Here is a 20,353-nt window from a genome sequence, read left to right on the forward strand (position 1 = left end):
AAAATAAATCCCCCATATGTTTAATGGACTGTCCCTTCCTTGCGCAGGAAGCTTTTTTTTTTTTCTCCAGAAGCCCTTGAACATACGACTCACGGAATACAGTAACTTATAAGCAAAGATGAATGTGTTTATAGTTCATATCACACACCATATGCACTCCTGTAACTCATCATGCACTGCAACATTAGGCTTTATGTTTATTTCACCAGTGATGGTTGGTTGGTCAGATGACAGGAAGTTAATAACCACAGGAGGATTACATGGGGGTTTTGTAGAGGAAAGTTGAGTGTCACTCAGAGTCAAGACCATTCAAGACCACAGAGCAAAATCCTCAGTGTTAAAGTACACAGTTCAGAGTCTATATGAGCCCAATCTACAGAGAGGACAAAGTTACACTGGTATAGTGTCACTATATAGCAACGGATTTAAACACTCGGTTGGTCAGATGAGAGGAAGTTAATAACCACAGGAGGAGCTGATGATGTTTAAAGGAGGAGCTGTAACTATATATAATGAAGAGGAAGACTGACAGAAACAGGAAATGGCTGATAAGTGTGATCTGTGTCTGCTGGGACTGATCATTCTCTCTTCACTTCTCACAGGTAAAGAAATCTGTATTTTCTCTAAAGACATTTAGTGGAATTAGTCTGGAAAGAGTTCATTTGAACATGCTCAGTTTATTCTTGCACACATTCACGTTGTGATCTCAGAGTTGTGTATTGATACACACAGATCATACTGTATTATTCCTGATACTGGACATAGTGTCACTCAAACATCTGATGATGAAGAATTATCTTCATATTAAGAGTGTGTCAGTGATTTGAACAGCTCTCTGATAAAGACTAATAGTTTATTCTGGAGAGTGTGTTGTTTGCTTTAAGTCAGGAAAAATACTATGATTTAAAACTTCTGCTTTTTATGCTGGTGTGTTTTATGGCTTCATTTATTAATATATATCATAATGATCACTGAGATATACTGTGTTTCAGGAACCAGTGGAGTGGATCATGTGTTCATCAGTTCAGGTGAAAATGTCTCTCTGTCCTGTAATAAAGCTCTTTCTGACTGCAAATCAACTACATGGACCTACAAGAACAGACATCCAGCAGTTGAACTGATTACTGGAGGGATAAAGAATAAAGACTCAGAGAGACATGAGAGACTGAGTCTGGAGTCTGACTGCTCTCTGAACATCAAGAACGTCACAGGAGAAGATTATGGAATATACAGATGCAGACAATATGTGAATGGAGAACAACAAGGACCTGATGCTGATGTTTATCTGCATGTTCTTCATGGTAAGTTTATGATTATGTGGTCAATTTAAAAAAGGCAGATTCTCCCTTTAAAGGTGCCTTGTGTAAAAAAATATCAATTCATACTCCACATTCCATACCAGATGGGGGCAGTATACCTCCAGAAAGTGTGTCTACTCTAGAGTATGAATATGACATATTCAAGCTACTCCCCTTCAACTTTACCAGTGAATATGTTCATATTCGTTTTGTTCATATTACATTTTTATCGTTAGTTTGAATTACATTAATTTGACAGACAGCATTCGCTGATGTTGACCAAGCTAGCACCAACGTAACCAGAGCTGCCAACTATCACGCATTCACCGTGAGACTCACGCAATTGACACTTTTCACACGCTCTCACGCCACACATCAATTTTCTCGCGCACAGAAAAATCGCGAAGCAAAGAGGACACGGATACCGACAGACTAGACAGAGCCGGTTAGTTATGATATAAAAAAAAATCTCAGCTCTCAGATTCTGTCAATTTTATTACGCAATTCAAACAATAAATACCGTTTTGGCGCTTGTAAATGTTACGTGACAGCAGATCCCTAGCGCACATGAACCGATCATCTCTAGTAGCTAATAGTAAAAAACACAAACACTGTTGAAAGATACAGTACCGAAATGCATTCCTCATACATAATATCGACCAATCATACATTCATTTCAGTAGGCTACTTTTAATTGAGATAATAAGGTAGGCCTATTATGTTGAATACAAACATAAAAAAAATGTCCAGAGCAAAATCTGAAATGTATAATAAAAAAAGATTAATATATTGATATATTGATGTTTAATATTATTTTAATATAGGGCTTTTTTCTGTTCCTTTTTTTTTTTTTTTTACCTGTGTTGTTTAATTTAATTAGGTGATTCTAAGTTTAAATATTGATGATTACAAGCTTGGGGGAATTGCAATTAATTACAGCAAATTGTGCAATTAATTAGTTAATTTTTTTTTGACCGATTCCCAGTCCTAATGAGGGAAACCGATTATAATCCTGTTCATGGTAGAGAAAGCTGATGACATGGCATGACAAGTTATTGAATGAAACATAAACACAGCTTTTGCGTGTTTATCATCTTTTCCGCATATACTGACACAGATAATCATTTTCATTTTAAGAATGAATGTCTTCGTCAACAACAAGCTCTTTTGCACCCCCTGCTGGTGAGGTCGACTAACAGCAGATGGAGAGGATGCTCGGTAATCTACTGCAGTTCCTGGACGTCACTGTTGAATTTACTGTCGAATTTGAACCACTGAATTTGTGGAAGCGAAATAAAATAGACCGGAAATTGCCTGTTGAATATTATAGGTTGTATTTTTAAACAGTTTGAATATTTTGGAGGTGAAATATGAAAGGTGAATATGGATTATTGAATTTTTAATAATGAAAATGTGTTTGAAATGTTTTTAATTGAAATATTCACAGCTTTAATATTCAACCATGTTGAATTTCAGCCCATAAAAATGCAAGCCCTAAAAATACAATGCATTCAAATGCAAGCATGGTTAATGCAATGCCTATTTTTTTTCCAAGTAGTGCAATTCAACAGGCTTTTTATTTCAAAAACATTTGACATTATTTTACTTCCATACAATTTCATTTCTAACATGATAAATACTGAAATTAATGATTTTATTGACACTACGTTGTACTTTTGCACAAAAAAAAAAAAAAAAAAAAAAAATGTACGTGGGCTTCCTCAACATTGATTTCAATCGTCTCTGGGTTTATTTCGCTGCTGATTCGTATATCATAGTAATAGTGCATTTAAATGTTTGTTACATTTGTTGATTGGGATTGAGTCAGTTTAAATTAATCACGTTTATGGCATGATGTTTATTTGTTTCATTACACTCTGAATTGAAGTCTGCTTACCACCTATAGGCTGTTTCTTGTTCCTCTGCCCTCCCCTCAATTAATCAGATCCAGTCTGACTAAACTGAAAACATATTTTCTGATATTTTCATATAAAATGCTTCATTATCCATTTTAAATGTGGAATTAAACCCACTTCCCATTATTGCATGTTACGCAATCATGTTTTTAGGTATCTTGCTTTGAATTGAAAAAAATGATCTTTGCTTTTTCAGGCAGTGACCAACATGATGAGGAGGACAAGCCAGTTTTGGTGATTGAACCCCAAGCTATTTGTCTGGTGAACATGAAGAGGGAACACCGGCAAGAAGAATTTGCTTCGAATGCTGGAAGTCCAGATGTGAAACTGGAAATCAGTTTCTCTTGCAACTGCAAGTATTTCAATGGGGAAAAGTGTTCTTTATTATTTTTTAAGAAACTCATACAGGTTTGGAACAACATCAGGGTGAGTAAATGATGACAGACTTGTAGTTTTTGGGTGAACTATCCCTTGAAATTGTATTTATTTATTTTTTATTCCAGATTTACTCAATGTTACACCGTGGGCCAGTAAGAGAATGATAATTTCAGAGAATGAGAAATGTTATGTTATTTAATTACATTTTGCTAATAAAGTTATAAACTGTAACAATGGTGACAGAGGCTCATGGGTAATGTGGAGGCTCATGGGTAATGTGGAGGCTCATGGGTAATGTAGAGGCTCATGGGTAATGTTGAGGCTCATGGGTAATGCGGAGGCTCATGGGTAATGCGGAGGCTCATGGGTAATGCGGAGGCTCATGGGTAATGTAGAGGCTCATGGGTAATGTAGAGGCTCATGGGTAATGCAGAGGCTCATGGGTAATGTAGAGGCTCATGGGTAATGCGGAGGCTCATGGGTAATGCGGAGGCTCATGGGTAATGTAGAGGCTCATGGGTAATGCAGAGGCTCATGGGTAATTACTTAAAAAATATTTAATTTCCAGACTCAAACCTGTTGAGTCTGACTTTGGGAAGATGATAAATCCAATGTTTGTGCTAAAAGTTTAAAAGTGTTCTTTAGAAAGTTCTGGATCTTCCTCCAGCGTGAAGAAGGAAGGGTGTGTGTGTGTGTGTGTGTGTGTGTGTGTGTGTGTGTGGACACTGTTTCAGATACAGCAGAATAACCCCTGGGGTCAAGCTCAAGCTTTATTAAGCTCCCTTATGCACAAATAGAAACAACTGACATATACAGTACATCTCAAAAGTAACAAAGTTCTACTATCTAAGGATCTACAAATAAAAGTGAAGAAAATTGACATTAATAATTAGGCAGCATTTCATAAAAACACAAAACAAACAACAAAATAACAGCTAACTAGAATGATTTACAATGTTAGATTGGAAGCAATGTTTACAGGAAACTATAACATCCTGCTTTGTGGCATCAACATATTTTTACATATTATTAGGCAAAAATAGACTAAATTAAGTTTTTTTTCTCTTCATGGACTGAACTGCGTTAATTTGTTAACAACTTTCCTGAGAAACTGAGGTTGAATTTCAGAAATTGATATTGGAACATTTTTACTCTGTTTATCATTTATTTGAAATACTGTGTGTTACTGTTATATTTTTGTTTTTATTTCATTTTTCTTTAATTCGTTCAATCTCAAAAGATACATTTCATGCAAAAGAGCAAACAAACAGAAAAACACACTTACCTTTTCATTAATTAGCTGCATTCCAGTGTCTGAGTGGTTAATTAGTTTTATTCTTTTCTTAAGATCATCTTTGCAAATTTTTGCTTTTAAATTGTATTGTTTGGCAGCCGTTACACTGTCCAGTCCATATTAATCACTTTTATCCAGTCTAAAGAACTCCATAATTCCCCTCTGTTCAATAAAAGCACTGCCCACTTACAACATTATGAATCAACAAAACTTCCAAGAACTCAATTATTTATTTATTTATACATGAGTAGATGCGTGTATATGTTAATGTATCACAACCCATCTAACAAATATTGAGGATTTGTTCTGCATGATATTAGCATTGACCAGCAGGTGTCGCTGTGTGCGTTCCAAACCTGGAGAAATCAACCACTTTTACACACATCAGGCTGGAAAGCTTTAAAGCTTCATGAAGCTTCATCTCACCATCACTACCTTCAGGTTCACTGAGCTCAACAGTTATACGCTATATTAGCAATAATGATTATTTTCATCCTTCATTCTGAACCCTGTCTGAAATGACTGGTGTTAGTGACGTGTCCCTTAAGGCTTGGTTAATGTCATTGCATGTTTTGAAAACATTCATATATATCCATCATTTACAGACAAAGCATTATGAAGTTATTCTCTTACGGTTTGTGATGCTGCTGTCAGATCAATACAGTTCTGCTTCATGTCTCAACTAAAGTTTCTTCACAAACTGTGCATTTCCCCTGTGCACTTCAGCGCTATACAGAGAGATATATAAGTTGCAGGGCGAGCTCAACCTAAAGCCTAGTTTGAGCTTGGCCTGCGAACTTAAAGGGTTAGTTCACCCAAAAATGAAAATTCTGTCATCATTTACTCAAGTTGTTCCAAACCTGTATGATTTCCTTTCTTCTGCTAAAACACAAAAGAAGATATTTTAAAGAAGGTTGGTAATTAAACAGTTGCTGGTCCCCATTGACATCCATAGTATATTTTTTTTCCTACTATGGAAGTCAATGGGGTCCATCAGTCGTTTGGTTACCGACTTTCTTCAAAATATCTTCTTTTATGTTCAGCAGAATAAAGAAAGTCATACAGGTTTGGAACAACTTGAGTAAATGATGACAGAATTTTCATTTTTGGGTGAACTATCCCTTTAAAGGTCATAGGAAGAGAGTGTATGTGTGTAGCTATCGCTACATGACATGTTTAAGGGTGTTAAAACCACATGTGTTTTTGAAGAGAACTTGGAGCATCTGTAGATTCATAGATAGAAAAGGTGTGAAGCCGAAGAGGGTCAAAGGGAACAGGGGAACTTTCCATATAGAGCTTTTGGTGTGTGTGCTGCGTAAGACATGAGTGATAAGATCTGTAGATAATCTGAATATGTGCTTTCACAAGCTTACGTTAGTGAAGGGACTCGGATAAGTCCCAACCTTTACCTTATAAGGGAATTAAGTGTACTAAGATGAAAGCCCATAGATAGAAGGCGGCCCAAAAAAGAGGGTTTTTTCGGGTCCACAACTCGGGTGAAGACTCTCATGTGTTTATTATTCTGAATCTTTTTAATAAAACAAAGTCATGTTGTGGTGATTCGTAAAACTTGTTAAACAAGTCTCAGAGTAATTTTCCCTATTATTATTTCATGAATTTAGTAATGAAATATTAATGCTAGCGAACGCCCAGTGCATTCGAACTCCAGATTGATCTGGTTCGAGGCTCCGCCGTGTGTGTGCTCGTGTGTGTCTGTGCGCGGGTGTGTGTGTGTGCCGAGGACCCTGAATCGACATCAGACATCCCTAATCTGAAAGATAAGGGAAATGTTTAATTTAAACAGATTATGATTATGTCTGAGAATGATTTATGTGTTACAGTGGTAAAAAAATACAACAAGCTTCATGTATTGAGTGTTGGCTGTAAACCCGGGATCCAGTAACATCTGGATTAAATAATCAGATTCTAAATATATAGTAGGCTACTTGTAATTAGATTACATTACATTTTAATATACTTGTAGTCAGACTACAATTACTTTGTGTCACAGACATCACTGGTGAAATAAACATAAAGCCTAATGTTGCAGTGTATGATGGGAACCACCAATCAAAGCTCATCCGTCCTTGTTGTGCATACAGTTCGACACAACTACACAAGCATTTTTTTTAACCGAACGTTAACGTTACTCTGTCAACAGCCTATTGTCTAAATTACCGAGCTAACAGAGCTACGTAAACTAAGAGCGAACATGAGAGCACCCGACGGCAGACGTCAATAAAGCAGCGTAATGGAATAATCTCCCGATCAAACTCCGCTTCCCGAAGTTTATAAACTGCCTCAGGAACCCAGTTAAGATATAAAAATCTATTCAACAAAAATAGCGATGCAGTTAAGTGTTTTTCACTCGGCTCAGCCGAGCCCTCTCTGTTGCTGTGTGGAGCAGCCTGTGTCCGTCACTCACTCATCCGGGCATGCACTGCGGTCTCATGAGGAAACGCACCTTTTTGACAAAGTTTTTCTTGTTCCCGAATACAAAACATGTTATTTGTGCCTTTCCGAACACCATATTCGGGTTCGTCTCCACCCCGATGCAATGTCTATTATTTTCTAATTTGATCTTTCAACTTGTCTGATTATCTTTATTAACTGCTGTGCACGATTAATCGGTTCGTCTCGAGGGGGTTGAGTCTTGGTGGAAGACCTTCGCCAGCGTCTTTCTCTCCTTCTTCTCCGTCTTGCGAGATCTCTTTGCGTGGTTCCTCTGGAGGTGTTCAACTACAAGATCGCCCATAACAATCTCAACTTTGTCCAACACTCAACACATTACATGGGGGGTTTGTAGAGGAAAGTTGAGTGTCACTCAGAGTCAAGACCATTCAAGACCACAGAGCAAAATCCTCAGTGTTAAAGTACACAGTTCAGAGTCTATATGAGCCCAATCTACAGAGAGGACAAAGTTACACTGGTATAGTGTCACTATATAACAACGGATGTAAACACTCGGTTGGTCAGATGAGAGGAAGTTAATAACCACAGGAGGAGCTGATGATGTTTAAAGGAGGAGCTGTAACTATATATAATGAAGAGGAAGACTGACAGAAACAGAAAATGGCTGATAAGTGTGATCTGTGTCTGCTGGGACTGATCATTCTCTCTTCACTTCTCACAGGTAAAGAAATCTGTATTTTCTCTAAAGACATTTAGTGGAATTAGTCTGGAAAGAGTTCATTTGAACATGCTCAGTTTATTCTTGCACACATTCACGTTGTGATCTCAGAGTTGTGTATTGATACACACAGATCATACTGTATTATTCCTGATACTGGACATAGTGTCACTCAAACATCTGATGATGAAGAATTATCTTCATATTAAGAGTGTGTCAGTGATTTGAACAGCTCTCTGATAAAGACTAATAGTTTATTCTGGAGAGTGTGTTGTTTGCTTTAAGTCAGGAAAAATACTATGATTTAAAACTTCTGCTTTTTATGCTGGTGTGTTTTATGTTTCATTTATTAATATATATCATAATGATCACTGAGATATACTGTATTTCAGGAACCAGTGGAGTGACTAATGTGTTCATCAGTTCTGGTGAAAATGTCTCTCTGTCCTGTAATAAAACTCGTTCTGACTGCAAATCAACTACATGGGTCTACTGAGAGACTGAGTCTGGAGTCTGACTGCTCTCTGAACATCAAGAACGTCACAGGAGAAGATTATGGATATTACAGATGCAGTCAATATGTGAATGGAGAACAACAAGGACCTGATGTTGATGTTTTTCTGCATGTTCTTCATGGTAAGTTTATGATTATGTGGTCAATATAAAAAGGGCAGATTCTCCCTTTAAACTCAGATGATGATTGAAGAGTCTGTGATTTGTGTCTTGTGTTCAGTTTCAGTGTCTCCATCATCATCATCATCATCATCATCATCATCATCTTTATCATCCTCACAGACTGAGATCAGTCCAGGCCGCTCTGTGACTCTCTCCTGTCAGTTGTATTCATATTATAGATTCTCCTGTTATGATTGGGTCAGTTCTGTGGGAGTTGTGCTGTTGTGGGTGAATCAGACTGGTGTTGATCTGAAGACAGACTCCAGATATCAGATATTATCATCATCAGCTCTAGATCGCTGTATCATCACTCTGACTACAACACTCCTGAATGAAGATGACAACAGAGAGTGGAGATGTCAGCTTACTCGCAGAGATCAACTCGAGACCTCAGTCAGATACACTGTCAAGTATTCAGGTGAGAAAACACTCTTTTCTGACAGATTTGTGAAAACTTCCACAGATTGGCTCTACTCTTTCTGATGGCTTCATACGTTTTGGAGTTGTAAAATATTAGTGGTCAAAGTCATAAACTGCATAACAATCCTTATAATCCCCAATATTGGCCTCCTACATGGGTCATACATGATATATTGCATAAATCAGACGAGTGTATTAAAGCCTAGTATGACCCATGTAGGAGGTCGGCTTTAGGAATTATAAGGCTTATGTCCTTCATTCAAGCTGAAGGTTTATTTGCAGAAGCTCAACTGTGTTTCACTCTCATATAAACCAGGAATAACTTATACAGTAACACAGTAATACAGTTATACAGTAATACAGTACAGTCTCTTCTCAACTACTGCCATTCTCCTCCTGACAGCTTGAGAGTGAAGTAAGAAGATAATAGATGACAGACTCGTGCACATATTCATCATTTCTGTGATGTGAAGCTCCAGTATTATGTGATGATGATGTTGTGTATATGTGGCATTATGTGTTGAACTGAACTAACAGACGTGATCCACAGATCCAGCTGATACAGCATCAGAAACTGAAGTCAGTGTGACTGCTGGATCATTATACAGAGGTACGACACGTTCATTTATACTGACAGCTTTATAACATTAAACTATCAGTCAGTCTGTAAATGCTTCATCAATAACTGTTGATAGTTGAATACCCTTGACTTCAGTCATGTACAGTTTCTCTTCTTCCTCTCATGTTTCCTGCAGATCCTACTGTGGAATATCTATGTATTGACGGCATGTAAAACATACTACGTTTCATGTATGAAAACATTCAAATGCACAAATATTGATGAATCAATATTTAAAAAAAAAAGAAAAAAAAACTGGCACTGCGTTAGATTAAACTGGAAAGGGTACTCGTACTTGCATATTGTTGTCCTATTGTTAGTTTAAAGGACAAGTTCGGTATTTTACACTTAAAGCCCTGTTTACAGATCGTTTCTGATGAAATGGAACGGTTAAGATTAAATTTTGGACAAATGCTGCTGTCCCGAGAATTTTAGGTTTCTTTCGCTTTCCCCCCCACCAGTAGACTGGGTGTATAGGTGCACTGGAACACTCCTTCCTAAAACACATTAAACTTTAGTTTACAAAGACATGAAACTCACCGAGTGGTCAGGGGTGTCCACTGATATGCTCACACAAAAATCGCTGCAAAATATGCTTTCCAACAGGTGTTTTACCATTCGTTGTAAAACTGTGGACCTATTTTTCCAAACGCCTCACACCCGTACTTCTTCCATTGAGAGCTTGAATAATAGACACTCCAGCCCAGTTGGTGGCGATAATGCACCTTTGCAAGCAAACCACTGGCATTTCATTGTTTAAAAAAAAAAAAAAAACACGAAGAAGAAGAAGAAAACAACCCCTGAACCCCATTTCAGTTTCCGGCGCGGAGTAATACCGTACCTCACAGCACATCCAATGCAAGTCAATGGAGGAGACAAAAACTACGATAAAACCTGTTGGAAAGCATATTTTGCAGCGATTTTTGTGTGAGCATATCAGTGAACACCCCTGACCACTCGGTGAGTTTCACGTCTTTGTAAACGAAAGTTTAATGTGTTTTAGGAAGGAGTGTTCGAGTGCACCTATACACCCAGTCTACTGGTGGGGGGGAAAGCGAAAGAAACCTAAAATTCTCGGGACAGCAGCATTTGTCCAAAATTTAATCTTAACCGTTCTATTTCATCAGAAACGATCTGTAAACAGGGCTTTAAGTGTAAAATACCGAACTTGTCCTTTAACTGCTGCTGTTGTCCTCATGTGTAAGTCGCTTTGGATAAAAGCGTCTGTAATGTATGTAAATTTAATGTAATAAATGAATCCTTTGAGGTTTCAATCCTGAACTCATGGAATTATCAGGCTGATTTTATTGTGGCGGGATCAAACCGCTGAAGCGAGAGACTGATGATGTGTGACAGTGATCATGTGATCATGAACCATGTGTCAATGTTTCTGCAAGCGTATAAATGCTGGTGTGCTAGAGTCTCACTTAACATGAATATCTATGAATGAATAAAGCATCAAATACATTTATCTTTGGTCAATGGCGATAGTCACCCTTGTGAAAAAGAAGTGTGCTTAATTGTATTGAAAGCGCACTTTTTGTGTGCTTAAAATAATAAAAGTATACTTTTTGAAAAGTGCACTTGCAGATAATATAATAAAATTTAAATTAAAGACCATTTAAAAGACTTATGTGTACTTAAATGGAATACACTTTAATGACAATATTTATTAAAAACACTTAAGTGCACTTTTTACAAATGCACTTTGTAATAATATCTAATTAAGTTTAACTTAAAGTAAGTACACTTTCATCACAATATTTATAAACACACTTAAGTTACATTTTTACAAATGCACTTTGTAATAAAATCTAATTAAGTTTAATTTAAAGTAAGTACACTTTCATCACAATATTTCTTAACACACTTAAATACACTTTAAAAATGCACTTTGTAATAATGTCTAATTAAGTTTTACTTAAAGAAAGTACACTTTTATCATAATATTTATAAACACACTTAAGTGCACTTTTTACGAATGCACTTTGTAATAATATCTAATTAAGTTTAACTTAAAGTAAGTACTCTTTCATCACAATATTTATAAACACACTTAAGTGTATTTTAAATTTTTTTTAATAATGTCTAATTAAGCTTAACTTAAAGAAAGTACACTTTCATCATAATTTTTATAAACACACTTACAGTAAGTGCACTTTTTACAAATGCAACTTTTTAATAATGTCTAATTAAATGTTACTTAAAGAAAGAACACTTTTATGACAATATTTATAAACACACTTAAGTGCATGGTTTAAAAAATGCACTTTGTAATGTTTTACCTTAACATACATCCTTGCTCTATGAACTCAACTAGTGTCAGCTTTCTACATAATATTTGAAAATAAAATGTAATATATGAGAGGAGCCTAATAGTATTGTGTTGTAGTTACTTTACATCTGTGAACATAATACTTTCAATATCATTATGTTGTTCTAAGTCAATTAAACACACATTTAATTGTATTAATTGCGAGCAAAAGTTAAACAAATGTAAACAAAATGAATTTGCATTTAAATTCAGTTAAAATACATTTCATTTTAATGACACTACACTACATTGAAAAAAAAGATTGACTTTTAGTTAGGTTAATGAGTAAAGTTTTGTGAACTTACAGAGTTTAACAACACAATCAGTTAGAACTTCAACTTAAACAGAAAAGCTGAAATAACATTTAAAGGCACAATATGTAACTTTTTTGCTTTAAAAATAGCAAAAATCACTATATCTATGTTATATATATATTTTAAGTTGTGTACTTACATTATCCCGACTGTTTCCAACAACTTTCAAACCAGGAGAAATTGTAATTTAATTCGAAGACACGGCACGTTTCTTTATTTCCATTTTGTCGCTGTCAATGTCGTCATATCCACGTTATCCCTGGTTTCCGCTCGTACTGCCATAGCAACCAGAGCCCTCTGATAGTAACCAAGACGACAGACGTGGACCACTGTGTAGTTCGCAATGTCTATTTGCACGCTGTTGTTGTTTCGTTCAAACATTATGGACCATGGCAAGCAGACTTTGGATAAAAAAGGAGAACTAAAACGAGCATCAATATCAGCGCGGTGTTTTCGAGATGCCGAGAGCTCCCATAGACAGTATATAAATGAGAGCTCCACGTCCGAGACTTCCACGTCCAAGACTTCGACCGCTCCTACATGTACTTTATTAAACAGGTGAGCACATTTACATAAAACTAATCAATGTTATATAGTTCCACAATGATAAAATGTTAGAATATGATCTATGTTATTCTAATGTTGATCTAGTTTACTGCTAGTCTCATACAGACAAACTAACACATACATTTCAACACATTCAAATGCAGTTTAGTGTGCTAGTGTAATGTTAGACCAAGTGAAACAGCGCTGCGTTACCTCACAAGTTTCATTTGTCCAATAAACTGACCTGTGAGTTGTCCTGCACGAACTACACGTTCGGTAGAATGAAATGTCCATATTCCTTTTATATCCGCGGGACTCGCGTCACGTATGGAGCTGACAGCTGTCTCTTAAGCCTCTGTTATACTTTCCGCGACCGCGAGGGTCCACGTGACGTAAACATCATGAATATGTTGTTTAATGCACATGCGCGAGAAATACTACGTCATTATGACGCATTACTTCACTGGAGTTTGAAAAATGCACTATGTTTTGCGATCCGTTTGCGATGCTTTGTGAACATACAGAGTTTAACAACACAATGAGCTAGAACAACTTCAACTTAAACAGAAAAGCTGAAATAACATTTAACCATGCATGATATATGAATATGTTGTTTAATGCTCATGCGCGAGAAATACTACGTCATGATGACGCACTACTTCACTAGTTTGAAAAATGCGCTGTTGTGTTTTGCGATCCGTTTGCGATGCGTGATGATACTGAAGCTAGCCAAACAAGAGAACAAAAGGAGCACCACGTTTGGATGTTTGTTTGCAGATGAGACGTTATGCTGCAAATAATCAGTCAAGTAAGTATATCTTGATGCTTTCTTTAGTTAATTTTTTTCACCGTAACATTTCAGTTGCTGAGTGCATTTTAATCGCAGATATTATAAACTCAATAGACTCGGGAGGTGAATTAATCATGTTTTCAATCATTTATATATGATTGCATTCTAATAATGTCTTACATTGTAATGTGAGGAAGGCGCGTGTGGTCGTGTTCGAGGAATTTGGTTGCTGATTTTTTTTTGTGTAAATTATTTTAAACAAGCTACTAAAAATTAGCTGAATGCTGATCCAATATTGTAGCACTCGAAGACGTTTATATACATTTAATACAAATAATCAATCTAATCTAATATATTACCCACCTCTAGAAAAAAGTGTTCAATTTCATTTTGTATTTAAAGAGTTGTTCAATTAGTAGCCTATTTGTTTTGGAATATGTAATATTTAAACATTCATTTTGCAGGATCAGTTCATATTTGTTATTGGAGATACAGTGCAAGCGGTGTGGAATCACAGACCTGTATTGATGAGGTGATGTTACAAGATTTATCATGACAGCACATCCTGATCAAGCTAAAACACTACTTTCAAGTCACTGACTATCCCTATAGCTTTTAAATGCTTTGAATCTTTTGCATGTGCAAGTAATAAATTCCCACCTGTGCATTTACACATGCCCCTATAATCATCATATATTTTATAGGTAACAAACCAAAGGAAGAAGGCTTGCAGCATTGCTGTGTCAACCGTGGTAAATACAGGAACAGGAACATCCTTCATGAAGATGTGGGGAGTAGTATTAACATATACTTTGTGTCACTTTTGGTTGATTTATGACCCCCTTTAGTAAAACCAGGGTTCTCAAGTCTCACGCATTGGCCGTGAGACACACGCAATTCAACCAGTTCACACGCTCACACACCACACCGTGTATTTCTCACGCTGAAAAGGCAGTGCCAACCAAGTTGTCCTGCAAGCTTTATAAATAACGTTGTAGCCTATACGAGACGCAGTGAAGTTTCCTGCCGCCAGCACGTATCTCGCGGCCAGATTGCGTTCGTTAATAGGCAACATAGATGCGCGAACACACGGAAGTTGACGGAACATTCTCGGCCACCGTACGTTCGTTACTAGGTAACCAACAACATCGCGCGAACACACGTCGTGATGGAGAAGGTAAGTTGGAAGAAAGCTCGCCTAACATTTTTAGGCTAGAACATTTAATGTATGACGTTAGCCCATCGTATTCATTATTATTGATGCAGTCAAAAACTCTACAACTACTTTGCCAGAAGCTTTGGCTCAGTTTGGCTAGCTTACGTTATCTGAAACTAAGGGAAATGTTAGTGGGTATGGGAAGGAATGAAGATGTATTTCTTCATTTTATTTTAAATTATATATTATACTGTATTAATAGTCTTTCTAGTTACATTAAGGCTACATGTATTAAAGCAGAGTGCTGTGGGTAATATTTTATATCCTGTCAAAACATACGTTAATCATTGCCATTGCATTTGTATTTTTCAAAGATGTCAGGGAAAAAGCAAAAAGATATTTTATCATATCATATTATATCATAGTACTCTTGTGTACACACACACACACACACAAACACACACACACACACACACACACACACACACACACACACCTTAATACTCTAATATGTCATTTGTTCACAATGTCCCACCTCACAATAAATCATTATACCATTTCGACCATTTCGGCAATCTGGACGGTGTAAAAGTTGCCGATGTCTCTGGTAAGGTTAGGTTAGTGTGCACATGGCCATGGACATATTTCACGTCCCATATTTCATTTAATTTCAAGTCATTCAACTGTGCTCTCCTCAGAGTTATATTCACCATCTATCTCCCACCAGGTGTACGTTTTTAGAGTTGCTCACTATCTTACTCTTTACTGTGTAGATAAAACTTACTGTTTAGTAGGCTATAGCTAGCCTATCACTTTGGCATTAGCGATCACTTGAATATACAGCTACAACTTATCGCGCTCAATCGCATCTGCCTGCTGATCACTGATTGGCTAAAAGTGCGTGCTCGTCGGTGATGTCAACACTAACGCCAGCTGACTCTGCATGGGGGCGCGTGTGTGTACAGTAATGTCATGATGACTGATTTTATGGACTACATGCACACTTTAGTTTAGTTTTTTAATCAATTAGACTTTAAAATGTAGATGTTTGAAAACCGCCGAACTGACCCCAAACCAGCCCAAATTTTGACCACCCGCACAAACCCTTTTTTACCCGCACAATCAAATTCAAAACCGCCCAATTGGGCGGGAACCCGCCCAATCTGGCAACACTGGTAGTGCGGGTGAGATGTGATGGACAGTGTGAGAGACTACACCCAGGTCATACGAAGTGTTGACAGAACATGGAAAGATAATGAGGCGGAACAGAAGACTCCTGCTGAAAGTGCCTCAGAGAGACACAAGAATCAAGGAAAGTGACTCACATGACCTGGAAATCACAAAGCAATGTGAACAATCAAAATTGAGACTGATTAAGAGAAAGACGTTGAGACTCAGACAGAACGTCCAAAAAGACAAATTAAAAGACCACAAAGACTGATAGAAGAAATGTGAAGATGTGTTCAGATAACAGATAAAGTTTTTTTTTTTTTTTGTAAAACCAGGGTAAGCAGAGATTATAAGGGAAGAATTTTGTTAAGGTTTCACATTTAAGTGGAGACAACTAAGAATTGTAAATGGTGGAATATAAAGAGTTATTTGTATTATTTTGAAGGAGGATCAAATATTGTTTGTGTATGAAGTTAAAAAAAAAGACAAAAAAAGAAGGGAAGATGTATTGATGTGTGTTCCATGCTAACTGGGCCACTAGATGGCAGTATAAAGCGGCAGTAAGCCAAGTTCAACACTGTGTGTTATTGAACAGAATAAAAGCGTTCTGATAACAGTACTCGGTGAGTGAGCCTCGTCAATACAATTAGGATACTTTAATATCTCTATTAAGTTCACCACCATTCATTTCAGTTTATAGGCTGTCAGATGAGACCAAACATGGCATAGTTACACATTAGAGCACACTAGTAAATAAACAGCATGTAGTTGAAAGCATATGTCCTGTGAAGCAAATGGTACAGACGTGTGATTGAGGTGCAAACGACTCTCTCTCTCCCGACAGAACCATCCTGTGCCTGGAGTGTCCCAACAGTCCTCAATCAGCATATTGATGAATCCCTGCACTAGATAGGCATTAGCATACTGTGATGATGAAGGCCATTGTGCCACGCTTAATTCACATGTTTAAAAGGCTTTTTGAAGTACTAGGGCAGTAAAGAGTCCTGCCCATATTTGCTCAGCTCTACACTTCCATCCTACTTAATGCAACTGTAATAGTAGGGATGTTCAGTTTAAGTGATTCTTTAGCCATTTTATCAGATCTTTCATTTCCTGGTATATCAGAATGTTAATTATTGTTCTAGCTTGCCTTAATCTATACAAAATATTCAATATTTCTATATAGATATCGTATTTAACTGTTTGATATGTTTGTAGGTTTATAAGTGATGCCATTGAATCTGAACAAATCACAACTTTATTTGGCATCACTTCTTCCACCCAAATAAGTGCCATCTGAACTGCCACCAATTCTGCGGTGTACACTGAAGTCCCATCTGTTAATCTCCCATATTTTCCTATTTTAAATTCTGGAACATAAAATGCTGATCCAGTGCGACCTATCTCTGGATTTCTTTATCCATCTGTGTATATTGGAAGAAATGCATAATAAACTGTTCTGATATATTCAATTGTATAGCTCTTAATGAGACTGTTCAGGTCCCGTCTGCCGATCCAAAGACTGTTCAGGTCCCATCTGCTGATCCAGAGATTGTTCAGGTCACGTCTGCCGAGCCAGTGTTTCCAGACAAGATAGCCTCCGCCGAGCCTGTGTCCCCTGACAAGATGGCCGTTGTCGAGCCTGTGTCTGTTACTGAACCTGAGTCGGTGTCTGTTCCTGAGCTGGTGTTTGTTTCTGAGCCGATGTTTATTCCTGAGCTGGTGTCTGTTCCTGAACCAGTATCTGTTCCTGAGCTGGTGTCTGTTCCTGAACCAGTGTCTGTTCCTGAGCTGGTGTCTGTTCCTGAACCAGTGTCTGTTCCTGAGCTGGTGTTTGTTTCTGAGCCGATGTTTATTCCTGAGCCAGTGTCTGTTCCTGGGCAGGTGTGCGTTCCTGTTCCTGAGCCGGTGTCTGTTCCTGAGCCGGTGTCTGTTCCTGAGCCGGTGTCTGTTCCTGAGCTGGTGTCTGTTCCTGAACCAGTGTCTGTTCCTGTTCCTGAGCAGGTGTCTGTTCCTAAGCCAGTGTCTGTTCCTATTCCTGAGCCGGTGTCTGTTCCTGAGCTGGTGTCTGTTCCTGAACCAGTGTCTGTTCCTGTTCCTGAGCAGGTGTCTGTTCCTAAGCCAGTGTCTGTTCCTGTTTCTGAGCCTGTGTCTGTTCCTGTTTCTGAGCCGGTGTCCGTTCCTGTTCCTGACCCTGTCCCTGTTCCTGAGCCGGTGTCTGTCCCTGTTCCTGAGCCGGTGTCTGTCCGTGTTCCTGAGCCGGTGTCTGTTCCTGTTCCTGAGCCAGTGTCTGTTTCTGTTCCTGAGCCGGTGTCTGTTCCATGGCCACCCGAGGGGTCATCTCCACCGTTGCCACCTGAGGGGTCGTCTCCGCCGTGGCCGCCTGAGGGGTCGTCTCCGCCATGGCCGCCCGAGGGGTCGTCTCCACCATGGAGGGAAAGTCTCCGCCCTGGCCGCCCGATGGACTGTCTGCTCCACCCTGGCCGCCCAAAAGGTCGACTTCGCCATGGCCGCCTTAAGGGTCGTCTCCGCCCTGGCCGCCAGATAGACTGTTTGCTCCACCCTGGCCGCCTGAGGGAAAGTCTCCGCCCTGGCCGCCCGATGGACTGTCTGCTCCACCCTGGCCGCCCAAAAGGTCGTCTTCGCCATGGCCGCCTGAGGGGTCGTCTCCGCCCTGGCCGCCAGATAGACTGTTTGCTCCACCCTGGCCGCCTGAGGGAAAGTCTCCGCCCTGGCCGCCCGATGGACTGTCTGCTCCGCCCTGGCCGCCAGAGGGAAAGTCTCCGCCCTGGCCGCCCTGGCCGCCCGATGGACTGTCTGCTCCGCCCTGGCCGCCAGAGGGAAAGTCTCCGCCCTGGCCGCCCGATGGATCGTGTGCTTCGCCCTGCCTGCCGGCTAAGCCATCACCCCCTGTTTCTGTTCCCTTCCATGGACCTGGCCCCCCATCCCTCCCCCTGATCCTCCACCGTTCCATTTCCCTCCTGGACTCTTGTTTTGGTTGTTTTTTTTGGGTCTTGGAGCGTCTGGTAGCCGCCCCTCTCCGTAGAGGGGGGGTTATGTCACAGTGTCTGGTTTATGTTTCCCTGGGTGTCCACTAGAGGTCTCTTCCCCATACTGTCACCATTCACTCTGGAACTGCATTTCCTATAATCCTTTGTCTGTCCTCATCACTCGTGATTGCACTCAGCTGTTCCCTATCACATTGTTAGTGTCTGTGTATAAATACCCTGTCTGTTTTAGTCCTTGTCACAGAGTCATTGTATATGGTCACCACACTTCAGAGTTCTGTGTTCCTTGCCTGTTTCTTGTTTTGTTTATTTGTATTTGTATTGCTAACATGGACTTTGAACCTTGCCTGGATGACTACGAGATGGATTACACTTTATTAAACAGCTACTGCCATACTGCATTTGGATCTACCTATTTTCCTGTGTGTCCCCGTCGTGACACATATATTTAGCAAAATACTCCTCTAGCTAATTTGTCTAGTCAACTAGTATGCTATGGTCATTAATGTTCCTGAGGTAAATGTAATGTCACGTGTGCGTTATAGTGTTCTCCAGCTGTTATTGAGCTCTTCCGCGAGTGAAAAACACTGACTGATCAATACTATGTATGAGGGATATACATTTCGGTAAGTTGTACTGTATCTTTCAACACACCTATTGTTCATTCGTGTTTATTTGCTATTAACTACTAGTGAAGAGTAAGAGATGATCGGTTCAGGCGATACAGAGATCTGTCACGTCACATTTACAAGCGCCAAAACCATATTTATTGTTGAATTTCGTAATAGAATTTACAGAATCTGAGAGCTGAGAGTGTGTTGCATATCAATAGTAACCTTGTCTGTCGGTGTCAGTCCTCTTTGCTTCATGATTTTTCTCTGCGTGAGAGTGAAGCCTAATGTTGCAGTGCATGATGGGAACCACCAATCAAAGCTCAGCAACATTGGGCTTTATGTTTATTTCTCCAGTGATGGTTAGTTGGTCAGATGAGATGAAGTTAATAACCACAGGAGGAGCTGATGATGTTTAAAGGAGGAGCTGTAACTATATATAATGAAGAGGAAGACTGACAGAAACAGAAAATGGCTGATAAGTGTGATCTGTGTCTGCTGGGACTGATCATTCTCTCTTCACTTCTCTCTGTCAAGGTTCTCCTCTGACCGTTCTGTCAGTCGTGTCAGTCTAATCTGTTTATTTTAGTGGTGTTTTGTTCTTCCCGCTGTTCTAGAGGATCCTTGCTATTGTTTAGTATATTTCCCCCCTTAGTTTTCTCTGCTTATTCTGGAGGAATGTAGCTGTTATCTGATTGGCTTGAGTAAACGGTG

At 38.9% G+C, this 20,353-nt stretch overlaps 2 protein-coding genes and 1 long non-coding RNA gene across 4 annotated transcripts in view; 2 read left to right on the plus strand and 1 right to left on the minus strand.

The window, feature by feature from the left end:
* LOC311301705 (uncharacterized protein) overlaps positions 1-20,353 on the minus strand; it is a 571,741-nt gene that overhangs the window by 518,399 nt on the left and 32,989 nt on the right. The window lies entirely within an intron of this gene.
* LOC311301636 (uncharacterized protein) overlaps positions 283-20,353 on the plus strand; it is a 170,530-nt gene continuing 150,459 nt past the window's right edge. For both annotated transcript variants that reach the window (XM_084426911.1, XM_084426913.1), the window contains exon 1: positions 283-602. In XM_084426911.1, the coding sequence (XP_084283037.1) occupies positions 542-602 (61 nt within the window). In that variant the 5' untranslated portion in view covers positions 283-541. The remainder of the gene's footprint in view (positions 603-20,353) is intronic.
* On the plus strand, positions 8,582-9,741 carry LOC311301783. Its single transcript, XR_014629502.1, has 3 exons — positions 8,582-8,652; positions 8,750-9,109; positions 9,662-9,741. It is a non-coding gene; the product is annotated as an uncharacterized lncRNA (long non-coding RNA).

Source organism: Rutilus rutilus, assembly GCF_951802725.1.
Source record: "Rutilus rutilus genome assembly, chromosome: 1".
Taxonomy (NCBI): Eukaryota; Metazoa; Chordata; class Actinopteri; order Cypriniformes; family Leuciscidae; genus Rutilus; species Rutilus rutilus.